Genomic DNA, 12,248 nt, shown 5'->3' with positions numbered 1-12,248 from the left:
TGCGCTTGCCAGCTTCAGCACTTCCCTGCTGTAACTGAGGAGCAGATCTCGGGTACTCTGCAGTCTTGTGGTGCAGCAATAGTTGCTTCGAGCAGGACGGAGCGGTGCCATCGATGAGAGCTGTCAGACTGTTCCTTTCAGGAGATGGTGTTTTCAGTGGTCCAGAACATTGCAAAGTTCAGCTCAGACAGCTTAAAATGTACCGCGGGACGTGCCTTGGGTGAGAATGGTCAGCTCTATCTCATTAAGAACTTCAGTCAGAATTGTCAAGCTGTTTCTGATAAAGTGAGAAAATACTTTGTGTGTTAATTCCTTCAGCATCAGTGGTGGCCCTGAACTTTGGAAGAGGGCCTTGCAATTTGGCTGATGTTGACTTTTGCCTCAAATCTTAGCGCTGACCAGATCGTGGCTAAAAAAGACCTGATGAGCGGGTAAACGTTGTCTTGTGAGAGCAAGTAATGCTCTTGTGGTCAAGGCAGTTAAGTGATACCCCGGAGGACTGTATTCTCTCCCCGCTCTGCGTTCTGGCTATCATTGAGAAATTCCATCGTAAATCAAAATTCCTGAGATAACAGGTGCAATTCCATATCTTCTACGTGACCCACGTGAACCTCAGGTGTGGTTTGTAGGAGAGCTGGTCAGCGCCAATTGCAGCTGAAGTCACTGTGAACTGTCCTCTGAATGCTGATAAAGTTCTTGGTAGGGTCCACCCTCTTTCCCCTTTTATCTCAAAAATTTATCCCTTAAAATTGCCAGATTCTTTTAATCTGAGCATCGCTTTCTCAAAATCATCAGAAAAATGGGTGATCAACGCTTCTTGGTTACCCTGTGTTGTGCAAAACTGGCTGGATAGAAACGCCTGTAGTAAAAACGAGTAATTCTGCTTTCAGAGGTGCTTCTGCAGTCAGTTGGTGCTCAGTAGATAAGCCCTGGGCCGTTTCTGGAATGCTTGAAGTACAATAATACTCCTGTCCTTGTTGAGTTTTCTGCTTTACGTACCCTGCTGCGAGACTCGAGGGGCTATACAGGAATCTGTTCCCCTGGGAAGTTCAGGGCTTCTCTGTCGTTTGTTCGTTGCCTGCCGGAACGGCTGCAATACTGTTAATGGAGCGAATGGCTCTTCTTTTTCCTTGTAGATCTGTCACAGCAAGAGCGGAGAGATCAACCCTATGAAGGTAGCTAACCTGGTGAAGGCGTACGTGGAAAAATACAAACATATGAGGAAACATAAGAAATCTGATAGTGAAGAGACATGTGAAGTGGAAAACAGGGCAAGCCACAGCCGGCATGACTTGGATTGAACTGTGAAACTGGAGCGGAGAGAAGCGCGGTTATATCGGACTTACCTACCTGCGGAAACAATTCCCATTGTTTCCATACAGGAATGAACTTCTTGGGGTTTTGTTTGTTTGTTTCATTTTTCTTTTGTTTTTTATTATTATTACCTGCAGACGCAGAACTAAATAACAATCAAATGCCTCAGACCAGCAGAGTAATTCAAGGGAAAACACGGAAGAGATGGAATGTTTGGGACTCCCGGATTGCTGCGGTTTTCAGGGCTACTTTTGATAGGCCTGTGCACTTGTCTTGCTAAAAGTTTGCAACTGGACACCACTTTTCATATACAGTATATTGAGAGTTGTATACCGTTTCCCTTGTGTTTATTTATCGAAATATGGGTTGTCTTTAGAAACTTCTGATTTAATACTTGAAATGTTGACATTTTTAGTCCATGTGATGGTGAGCGAAGCTTTACTCGCTCTGTGACTTTGGGGATTGCAGAAATGACTTTATAAACTGACTTCAGGAACACTGCTCAAGTCGTGGTGTTTATTTACGTTCTGTTGGCAGTATCTTGTTAGAGAAAAGTTTCGTTTCGGGGTGGAGGCTGTGTTGCACTTCTGTAAATAATGCACTGATGGCTGGTTTTGTGTCTGCCTTTCAGGAAAAAACCGAAACAAGAAGCAAGCATTGTGAATTTTCAGTAACAAGCTGAAGGGATAAGGTTGAACTGATGTACAAAGCAGAAATGTGACAGAATTTATAAAGTTATTTTGAATGGTTTTAGTCCTATCGCAGGTGTCATTTGTTTGTCTCACAGCTGCCTTTTGCCCTGGCTGTTCTGTATAAACCTGCGCGCTTGGCTGCTGCGTAAGGAGTGCCGTGTTTTTAGAAGAGGATTGGAGTTGGATGAGTAATGGTTCCTCCTCTGCTCTAGGAGGACTGGGTTTCCTATCAAGAAGCAAAGGAGCCCAGCACGCGTACTGACTTCATCTCGCTTTCTTCAAAAGCGCTCCTTGCCCGCCTGTACGGCAGCGCAGCCCATCTTTTACGCGATCATCTGAAGTACAGTGATTAGAAATATATTCAGCACTCTTGAACCTGACCAAAAGCATCATTCCCCATCTGACCATCTGTTAGCGAGGAGGCATTTAACAGGGAAGCTGAAGAGAAAACCAGTACGTTACAGCTTAGAAACCGCCTTTCCCTGCAAGGGGAACCGAATGTGCGTGGTCTGTTGGACTAGGTGGCAGCACCACGTCTCGCAGCAGGGCTTTCCCGACCTCGGGGAAGGTTCCGCTTGGCAACTGCCCTCTGAGGCTGGTCTTGCTGCTTGACTTCAAAGAGATTACAGGTGCTCTGGGATGAGTTTTGTGAAGTAAATAACTGCAGCTTGTACTGTTTTTCCTGGCGAGCACAGGAAAACTCACAAATATACCAAGACCTTTGATCCCTTGATGGGGCTCCTAAGTTTTCAGTGAACTTTGATTTTTGATTTTTTTGGTCTGCATACTATAATTCTGGCTGTAGTTTCAAGTAGCTGGTGTGGGGACTTTTTTCTTTCTCTTTTTTTAATTTAAACAAAAGAAGCTCATGTGTCAGTACATCCGGGCTGGTATAATGCTTCACTCCCATCATTTACTGTCCTGTGGAAGCATTTATGGATGAGCTCCGAGTGTTTTGGAGTTGATCTTCCTTGGCTCTGTTTGCTGCCTGAATGGAATGTAAGGGATCGATAACCTCGGACTTTCTTTGAAAATTTTGGAACAAAGGCTCACTAAGGCTGCAAAAGAATAGCTGGAAGAGAAGCTTTAGTTTCGAAGCTAAGCTCGTAGCTAGAATATATACCTAGCAGATGAGTGTGGGTTTGTGAATACAATCACTGCTGGTAGATTTTGTGGCAAAATAAAATGCAGGAACTTTTATGGCACTGTTGACACAAGAGTGAGAGAATGTGGTCGAGGTGTGAGTACATTTAGGCTGGAAACTGGACACCGTCGGGTGTATCAGAGGAACAAATCTGGAACAACCTGCCTGCATGAGTGAAAAAGGGCAGGTGGTGTGAATAGCAAAGCTTGACCAAATAACAGAAGCAACGTCACTGTTGGCTGGGAAGACAGGGTCAATCTGTTTTCTTCTTCGGACTGATTCACTGCTTTAAATCCTTCGTGTTAGCCTTGAATTAGCAGTGAAGGTAAGAGCCTGTGGCAAGATATATTAGGACTGCAGGTACTGTAAAGACTGTTAAATTTCAGTTACCTCTGCACCTGCCGCTGCCCGGCGGAGCAACGAAGCTGACAACTACCCGCTGCACATGCTTTCCCCAGAAGTTGTGTGACAAAGAACACTGGTTCTTTCATTCTGAGTCCCGTTAAAAAGAAATCCATCGACTTGTAAGCTGCCCCTTGCGAGAGGCAATGAGAAATTTACCTAAACGTGCCTCTCCTGGCATGTTCTAGAAAACAGATTTTTCTAGTATCCTGTGTATATTATCTGCGTTTGGGGGTTTTTTGGTGGTTTTTTTTTTCTTTTCTTTCTGCTTGACCCTTTTGGATCAGATGCTGCCACCTGTTTGAAGGGAGCAGGTCTTACTTATTCACCTCCTGCAGAAGGTTTGTAGTAGCAAAACATCTTGTTAGCGTCCTTTCCCTCCTCTGCAGCAGCGGTAACGCCAGAAGCCTCTTCAGCGAAGGTGGGGATGCTGCTGTAAGAACCTGACTCAGGAGCTGCTTTGCCACCATCCTGGGCTTGTAGGTGACCTCCAGAGCTGCTTCCAGAACATGCCTGCGGCCCTGGTGTCTGGCCAGAGGTGCCCTGATTGCCTGGAGCCGCTCTGAGGGTGGATGGAGCAAGAGGGTGGGGAGCTCGGGGAGGCGGGGAGCGGAGCCAGAGGAGGAAGCGAAAGGGGGAGGCTGAGTGACCTGGAGGACCCAGCTGGTGGCACGCTGCAGGGCCATGGCCAAGCCCGGAGCCTGTGAGTAGCTGCTCCAGGTCAGGGCGGTGGCGGGAGCCCTTGGCCTGGTCTCTGATGGCGCCGGAGGAGAGGCCAGGCGTTTGGGAGAGGGTGAAGGTTGGCTTTGCTGCGAGCTCGTTGCATGTCCCAGCTTTAGGTGGTGATGGGGAGAACTGGTGGTAAGTCTGCCCTGAGCAGGGCGCCTTGCACAAGGGCTGCCATGCGCTGCGTCATCTGCTGAGGAAGTGAAACGAGGGAGAAGGAAGCAAATCCGACAGTGTTTTGTCCTGTATGGTGCTCTTCTCGTCTGCAAACCTCTACTCTAAACAACCTCCTCTGGGGCTGTCCTGGGCCATCACGGAGTCTGGTCTCGTGTGCCCTGTCCTGTGTTGGATGCCACCGTCCCGGCATTGCCCCGGTGTGCCGGGGCCGGGAGCATCGCTGCAGGGAGTCGCAGCTGGCGGCTGGAGCTGGGGGGGCTGTGGGAGAGGAAGTGTCTGAACGCACCAGCCCTGGCCTCGGCATTAGGAACTGCCAGTCTGGGGGCAGGCGCACCTGCAGCCGAAGCTCTTGCAGCGCTTGCTTTTTTTTTTTTTTTTTTTTTTTGCAATTTTTTCGCATTTTTGCCATGCGAGCAAAGCTGTTAATGTGATGCACGGGCTACAGGTCAGCGTCTGCTGGGCACCGTGTCTTCAGGCCCAGCCAAGTCCTCGTGCTTCGGCTTTGCTTCCCCTCCAGCGACCGCAGGAGCCGCTCAGCCAGCTCCTCTGCTTTGCCTTTGCTTCTCCTTGGTGGCCGAAATGATCCCAAAGGCGTGCAGAGCTCGAGAGAAAAACGTGGTCTGCAACCCAAAAGGTGAAAGTCTCTTTTAACCCCCTTCCCTGTCCCACATGCCCAGGTCCGGGGCAGGAGGACGGCGTGCGCCAGGTGACCCTCTCCATGCAGCGGCTGCGGGTGCTGCCACCAGCGGTCCTGGGCGACCCCGCGCTGGAGAGCCTTGACCTCGACAGGAACAAGCTCAGGAGCATCGCCGGCATCTCTAAGCTTTGCAACTTGAAGAAGTTGATCCTGTCCAAGAACGAGATTGTGGACTTTCCCGATGAAATCCAGAGCCTGGTCCGTTTGGAGAAGCTTGAGCTGAATCAGAACCAAATCCGGGTCATCCCTGAGGGGGTTTTCTGCCATCTCCCCAGGCTGAAACACCTGCGGCTGAACAACAACCGTCTCAGTGCCCTCCCCAGGGACCTGGCAGCTTGTCGAGGCAGTCTCCAGTACCTCAACATCTCCAACAACCTGTTCCGGACCTTCCCCCAGCCCGTCCTGCAGCTGGCATGCTTACAGGAGCTCCACGTGCAGAACAATGCCCTCCGGCAGCTCCCCAGGGAGCTCTTCCAGGGGCAGTCCCTGAAAATGGTCAAGGCCAGTGGGAACCCGCTCCGGGAGCCACCCAGTGAAGTGTGCGCCGGTGGCATCCAGCAAATCCAGAATTACTTCAGCCAGCTTCAACACAGTTCAGGGCAGGAGGACAAGAGGGTCAAGACCATGTTCCTGGGGGCCTCGCTGGCAGGGAAGTCCACCATCTGCCAAAGCCTGAAGCAAGGGCAAACCAAACTGGTGCCCAAGGAAGAGCGAACGGTTGGGATAGAGATCAGTGAGTTCCAGATCGAGGACTTCACGTTTCTCTTCTGGGACTTTGCCGGCCAGCTGGAGTACTACATGACTCACCACGTGTTCATCACGCCACAGGCGCTTGTCATCCTCGTCATCAACCTCCACATGTAAGTGCTGAGCTGGTCTGGATTCACAGTGGAGTGGGAGAACAAAAAAAGGGTTCACACCATTTCCATCCATGCCTGCTCTTCTCACCGCCGGAGGAGCTAGCTCTCCCTCTCCCCCTTGCTGCACATCACTCTTTTAATTAAGCCACTGGATCTGTGACCTTGCCAAAGCCCTCTGTTTTGAGGGGTTAGATGAGCACTGACTCCTTATGTGACAATTGATCCCTGATCCCTCTGCTTCCTGCCTTGGAGATACCTTGGCGGGCCCTCCTGTATCTTGTGCCGCTCCCTGAACATGGAGAGAGCATCAGGCTTTGCGGTACAGAGGGATGCTCTCACCCAAGCAGGGATGGACTCTGCTAGACCCCATAGCTATCACTGGCTTAGCTTAAGGATGGGCAACCGAAGGATGAGAGTGGATATGGCCCACGCCAGCTTAGGAGATCTGAGCTCTTCCCCAGTAAGCCCCTGCACCAGGGTGGGCGGTCAGGCCTGTGCTGGTGCAAGCTGGCTGGAGGCCCACAGGGTTAGACGTGAATTTGGCACTTCTCTTCCTCCCCAGGTACCAAATTACTGACCAGTCTTTCAAGGAGCTCGTTGGTTTCTGGATCAACAACTTGTTCATGCGAGTCCCCAACTCGGTGGTGCTTCCCGTGGGCACCCACGTGGACTGCTGCCGGGAGGAGGAGGTGGAGGAGAAGAGGCGTGATATCATGGCCAAGATCGCGGCCATGCTGGTGGAGCGAAAAAGCAACCTCGCTCACTTCATCGACAACCTGGAGGGCAGCGAGGAGCCCAAGTTTTATGTGGACCAGTGGGAGAGGCTGAAGGAGATGGAGAGCCACACGTTAACTGTAGGGCTGAGATGCTCGTGGTTCCTTGCTGTCTGTGGTCATTCCGTTGGCACTGGCAGCCCAACATGCTACTGGCAACGGTGACCTGGTGCTAATGCATCAGATCGCTGCTTGCAGCTGCTCCCTAGGGCTGGGGTGGGCACAGTAACCCCTGGCTGTGACCTGCTGGGTCCTTGTCCCTGCGCGGTGATGGGCATCTCCCCCTGTGGCTTGTAGCAAGTGCCTGGGGAGGGGTGTGAGGGGGCACTTACCATCCCCAGGTGATTTTCCAGACACTGCCGCAGAGCAAAGGCGTGACGGAAGGGCTGCCTGAAGCGGTGCCAGTGGTGTGTCCCATCCTTGGTGACCTCCTTGGCATCGGGTTCCTCCTTTCCCTCTCGGGCTATGGCCGTGCTTTTGCAGGTGTGTGCTTCCTCTCTTCCAGATCTTACACTTAGTTGCTGTCAACTGCACAGATCACAGTGACATCAAAAAGCTTGAGGCCACTATCCTGGAGCATGTGAAGAAGGAGGAGCTCTTCCCTGAGGTTGTCCGAGTGCTACCGCCCGTCTACCGGCAGGTGGAAGCTGCCATCGTCGCTATCGCGCAGAGCGAGGAGATGGCGGGCCATGGTGAGTGGTCCATCACCCCCACATCCATCACCTTCCTGGGAGGACCCCCTGCCCTGCAGCTGGGACGGGCTCCCAGTGCTTGCTTGTACCTCCTAGCCCTGCTCACGGGGTCGGGGGTCACTGCTGAAGACCTTGGGCTGTCATCACTGGAGCATTAATTACTGCAACCCGGCTCCGTCGTTAGAAGCAGCTGCTCCTGGGGCAGGTGCCTCGGGAAAAGCGTGGGGAAAGGCCGTGTGCCCTCGCCAGGAGGCTCTGCCAGCACCTCCCAGCCTGGGGCTGGGGCACCCGGCGCCGGCCACCTCGGCTGGTTTGTTTCTTTCCAGTAACATCTTTTCTCCCCTCCGCCCCGTGCAAGCAGCTACAAGGTGTTGCAGGAAGGAGCTCCACTGCTTTAACGCTTCTCTGTGGGTTTCCAAACCTACTTCCTCACCACACGTAATGGTCCCTCCCCCTCCCTAGCACCTGGCATCCTCTCCGGCTCCCCTGGCTGGTGTAGGGTGAGAGGGTGAGGAGCAAATGCTTTTGTCCTGTGGAGATAAGCCAGGTGGTGTTGCCTGTCGTGCTGCACCACTAAATGACAATCTGAGGTGTAACTGGCAATCGGAGGTTTTCTGGCTGGGATCAACCCTGCTGTCTCAAACAGGGCTAAAAACCCGTATTAGCCACCTTTCTCAGATGCTCCGCTGAGGTCCTGGCAGGCTGCTGGTGCTGCTGAGGCGAGGCAGGACCGTGGGAGCTCCAGGGTGGCAGCGAGACAGCTGGGGATGGGTAAAGCCACTGAGCATCGTGTTGGTCCCAGCTGCTTCCCCAGGGGTGGCACGGGTGGCACTGGGTGCTGCTGCTGCGTGTTGGCCCTCTAAAGCATCTGCCTTGGAAGGTTGGTGCTGAGCTCCCGCGTCTCCCTCTAGGCATGATGGACTTCCAGTACCTGCTCAGCAAACTCTCCCAGCGTGAGAGCCTGGCCAGCCTGGGCAGGGAGCTGCTCCAGGACATTTTGCGGTACCTCCACCGCATCGGGCTTCTTGTGTGGTATGAGGAAATCAAGCACCTGGAAAGCACCGTTTTTCTCCAGCCTACCTTCCTAATAACGATGTTCAAGGTGAGCTCGAGGATCAGGACCCACCTTCTCTGCAGCTTTGCTGGGCTCCTCTCACTGCTGCCTCTTCCCTCCTCCTCCCGAGCAGCTCCTGGTGCGGTACCGCCTGGTCCAGCAGCTGGAGAGCATCTCCGTGGACACGCTGATTGGGGAGCACGCCACCATCAGAGACAGGTCCAACTGGGTGTGGACCTTCAAGTCAAAGGCAATGCTGTGCCACCGAGCCGTGCGTGCCTTGGTGAAGCACCAGCTCTTTTCTGAAGGGATGCAGGATGTCTTTGAGGAAATTATGGGACACGGGCCTCACAGAGGGAGAGGGAAGCTCTTCAGCCTCCTGAAGCACTTTGAGCTCTGCCTGGAGGTGAGGCACACCAAAGCACTCAACCCCCAGGCCAGTGAGTTTGTGCCCGGGAAGCCATGGGAGACAACGCAGGGCTGCGATGAGTCCTGGTACTTATTCCCAACCTACCTGAACCAGACCCAAGAGGTCTCTGAGGTGTGGGGAGGAGACCACCCTGAGGACCTCCACATCCGTGCCTACTTCTCGCCTGAGATACCGGAGGGTTTCTTCCAGAGGTGAGCAGTGGTTCCAGCCCGTGGTGAGGTCGCAGGGCTCGGGGTTGGTGCGGTGCCCGTATGGCTCTCGGCAAGCCTGTGGCTGCGGAGACCGCATCAGCTGAGGGTGAGCCTGGGACTCAGGGGACCGAGGTGGCTTCTCGGCTCCGCCAGAGACGTGTGGAGCCCTGGATGAACCATTCCGAAGGTGGCAGCCTGGAGGTGAGCAAGGACTGTGCTCCTCCTGGTTCACCTGTCATCTGGGGCGGGTTTGGGCTGTAGCCTGTGCCCACCCAGGCACTCAGAGGTCTCCCAGTCCCACCTGAGCATGGTCTGGTTTCTACAGGCACTGGGACTGTCCCAGTTCCTGGAGAGTCTCCTGTCCTTGGGGGGTTCTTGATGTGTGTCCAGAGTTTTATCTGATGCTGTCATGGTTTAACCCCAGCCCCACGCAGCTGCTTGCTCATTTCCCCCTAGTGGGACGGGGGAAGAGAATTGGAAGGGTAAAAGTGAGAAAACTCATGGGCTGAGATAAGAACAGTTTAATAATTGAAATGAAATAGTAATAGTAGTAATAACGGGAATAGTAGTAATAACGGGAATAGTAATGAAAAGGAGACTAACAAAGAGAGAGAGAAGTAGAACCCCAGACAAACAAGTGATGCAAATGAAAAACAACTGCTCACCGCCCAGCGCCCAGCCTGTTCCTGAGCAGCGGCCCCCCGCCAGCTTTCCCCTCGTTTACATGCTGAGCACGATGGCATACGGCACGGAAAATCCCTTGGGCCAGCTGGGGTCAGCTGTCCTGGCCGTGTCCCCTCCCAGCTCCTTGTGCCCCCAGCCGCCTCACTGGCGGGGCAGCGTGAGAAGCTGAAAAGCCCTTGACTTAGGGTAAGCGCTGCTCAGCGACAACAAAAACCATCAGGGTGTCAGCAACATTACCCTCACCCCAAATCCACAGCACTGCGCCAGCCAGGGAGAAAACTAACCCAGCCCAGCCCAAAGCCAGGACAGATGGCCGGCTCGGGAACAGCTGGTGGCTTAAGGGGCTGCTCCTGCTGCCTGAGCTTTCCGTAGGGCAGGGTCCTCCTTCGGCTGCCCCTGATCCTGCTGAAATTGGCTTTACATCCCTCAAGCCCACCCGGTGCCAAGCTTCCTCTGTCCCAGTGTTAGAGATAAGCGGGGAGGAGGGTGTGAAGGCCGTGGGCGCTCTCCTTGCAGGTTCCTGGTGAAGGCTTGCTCCTTCTACTCCACACACTGGGTGGCCAAAGTGACTTGCCTGCTCGTATGCAACGGCAAAGCTCTGCTCATCAAAGAGAACAACCAGAGGGCCTACAGCTACCTGGAGCTCCGGTGCAGAAAGCCGGCAGGAAGGACAGGTGAGGGTCCCTGATTCTTATTTCATGACTCCAGAACACACGTTGCTCCTCAGGTCCCCCTGCCACCTCCACCCCTCTTGGCAGAGCTCCCCAGAAGCCTCTGCCACGTGTCCTACTCTGGCCAGGGTCCGCCAGCAATTCTGTTAAAGATCTCCTCGTTCTCCGTGCAACCCAGTCAGGGTTCCTCTCAAGGTATCGCATCAAAGCGGGAAGTCAAGTTTTCAGTCTTCTCATGGAGCACATGGGCCACCCTCCCCCATCCAGCCTCCCGCTGGGGCTCCAAGCCATAAGCTGAAGGGCCACGCGAGCTGGGCAGCTCTGCCAACGTACCTCTGAATTCCCCTTGAAGGCTGATGGGCCTCGGTTACCTGGAGAAACCGAGCTGCTCCCACCCTTCTGGCTGCAGGCTGGCGGGCATCGCTGCAGCATCGCCTGGGCTGCCCTGGCTGGGCGGCTGTGAGCAAGCACGATGTTCTCCTTTTGCCTGGAAGGTTTCCAGTTTGCCTGGGACTTCCTGGTGGCCGCCGTGTTCATCGTCCAGAAGCTGGCTGAGGCATGGCCGGGGCTGCACGTGTGTGTGAAGACCCCTTGCCGAACAGCCGGCTGCCCCGCGGAGCTCATCTGGCCAGACATGGATGGCACAAACACCACGTACGTACGCGCCGTGCCCCGCCAAGCCGGGGGCTGGTGGGTACCGCGATGCTGCTGGGGATGCTCGGCTGCTAAAAGCCACGTGCAATGAGTTGCAAAACTCACCAGGCACCGCGCTGGCCTTCTCCTGACCGTAGCAGCCCGTGTCCCGCCTGGGGTCAGCCTCTACTTGTGTGGGAAAGTACTTTTGAGTGTGGGAAGAGAGGTGAAAAAGGGGGGATTCCGGGCCTGGGCACGGTGCTGACGGTGCTGGCCAGGTGCCCCCACATCCTCTGTTCCCCGAAGAGCTGGAGGTGCTCAGCTGGCACCTGGGAAGGCAGCAGCCATCCCACCAACGGCAGGACCTCAGGTCAGGGGGGAGAGATGGAGCCTTTTCCATCACGTTGGCATCGTCTTCCACGAGGGGTGCTGAGGGCAGCTCCTGCTCCTCCTTCTTGGGGCTTTCTCCTCCACAGGACCAAGGAAGATGTTAAAACCTGCGGGACATGTGGGCACCGCTTCGGCGCGGAGCTGCTCCTGCCCAAAGGTGAGCCCGCAGCTCCCGGGCTGGAGCTGGAGGAGGGCTGGGGGTTCGTGGAGCTGAGGTGCTGATGGTGCCCCCCCCCCCCCCCCGCCCAGTGCCCAGGCCACCAGAGCAGCCCCCAGCACAGCCCTCTGCTCACTACTACGTGACAAGCTACGGGACCACCACCTTCGGGTCCAGCAGCATCCAGGTCAATCAGCAGGTAAGGAGGCTGCCACCTCCCTGGGGGAGACCCCAGGGTCCCATGCTGGTGGCCAAGCTGGTCCTCTCCCCTCGCTTCTGAAAGGAGAATTGCAGCCCGGGGAGGGGACACCCCCTCCCCCCATGGTGACCATGCTCCTCCCCACGATCCCACCACCTCTGCCCCTCGGAGCTGAGTGCTGGGTGCTCTGTGTTGGAGTTACTGCCTTATTTTTCCAGAACATCTCAAGCGAGTAGCTCGGGGCCAGCGGGGAGGCACTCGCCGAAGTTATTTTTGTTTAGCCAAAGCCCAGCTGACCTCAACACGCTTTGCTTCCAAGTCGTGTTTGCAGCCTTAAAGCATGGAAATAAATGCATCCCTGC

The 12,248-nt window shown here is 54.5% G+C and overlaps 2 protein-coding genes across 7 annotated transcripts in view; both read left to right on the top strand.

Moving 5' to 3' along the window:
- The window catches only part of PHRF1 (PHD and ring finger domains 1), a 28,087-nt gene extending 26,014 nt beyond the window's left edge, over window positions 1-2,073 (top strand). Inside the window, exon 18 of the mRNA XM_055813646.1 lies at window positions 1,137-2,073. Coding sequence (XP_055669621.1) covers window positions 1,137-1,301 — 165 coding nt within the window. The 3' untranslated portion in view covers window positions 1,302-2,073. The remainder of the gene's footprint in view (window positions 1-1,136) is intronic.
- Window positions 2,074-2,205: 132 nt separating this feature from the next.
- On the top strand, window positions 2,206-12,246 carry LOC101922184 (malignant fibrous histiocytoma-amplified sequence 1 homolog). 6 transcript variants are annotated; one of them, XM_055813649.1, is made up of 11 exons: window positions 2,206-4,255; window positions 5,133-6,012; window positions 6,575-6,866; window positions 7,291-7,477; window positions 8,389-8,579; window positions 8,665-8,937; window positions 9,055-9,152; window positions 10,353-10,510; window positions 11,002-11,161; window positions 11,617-11,687; window positions 11,780-12,246. In XM_055813649.1, the coding sequence occupies exons 1-11, from the start codon at window positions 4,237-4,239 to the stop codon at window positions 11,965-11,967; spliced, it is 2,517 nt and encodes an 838-aa protein (XP_055669624.1). In that variant the 5' UTR covers window positions 2,206-4,236; the 3' UTR covers window positions 11,968-12,246. The 6 variants fall into 6 exon arrangements, with proteins under 6 accessions (XP_055669624.1, XP_027640758.2, XP_055669623.1 ...); XM_027784957.2 differs by having other exon boundaries at window positions 8,665-9,152; window positions 11,780-11,886; window positions 12,105-12,246; XM_055813648.1 differs by having other exon boundaries at window positions 2,206-2,459; window positions 8,665-9,152.
- Window positions 12,247-12,248: the final 2 nt, after the last annotated feature.

Source organism: Falco peregrinus, chromosome 9 (genome assembly GCF_023634155.1).
Source record: "Falco peregrinus isolate bFalPer1 chromosome 9, bFalPer1.pri, whole genome shotgun sequence".
Taxonomy (NCBI): domain Eukaryota; kingdom Metazoa; phylum Chordata; class Aves; order Falconiformes; family Falconidae; genus Falco; species Falco peregrinus.
The sequence above is the reverse complement of the archived record's forward strand: the minus strand, read 5'-3'. Positions and strand labels throughout refer to the sequence as shown.

What these genes read in the sequence shown, in the direction of transcription:
- LOC101922184 (XM_027784956.2), top strand. An exon ending in TGGAGAGCCACACGTTAACT is followed by an intron (nt 6,867 to 7,290) that starts GTAGGGCTGAGA and finishes CCTCTCTTCCAG; the next exon opens with ATCTTACACTTAGTTGCTGT. An exon ending in TCCTAATAACGATGTTCAAG is followed by an intron (nt 8,580 to 8,664) that starts GTGAGCTCGAGG and finishes CCTCCCGAGCAG; the next exon opens with CTCCTGGTGCGGTACCGCCT.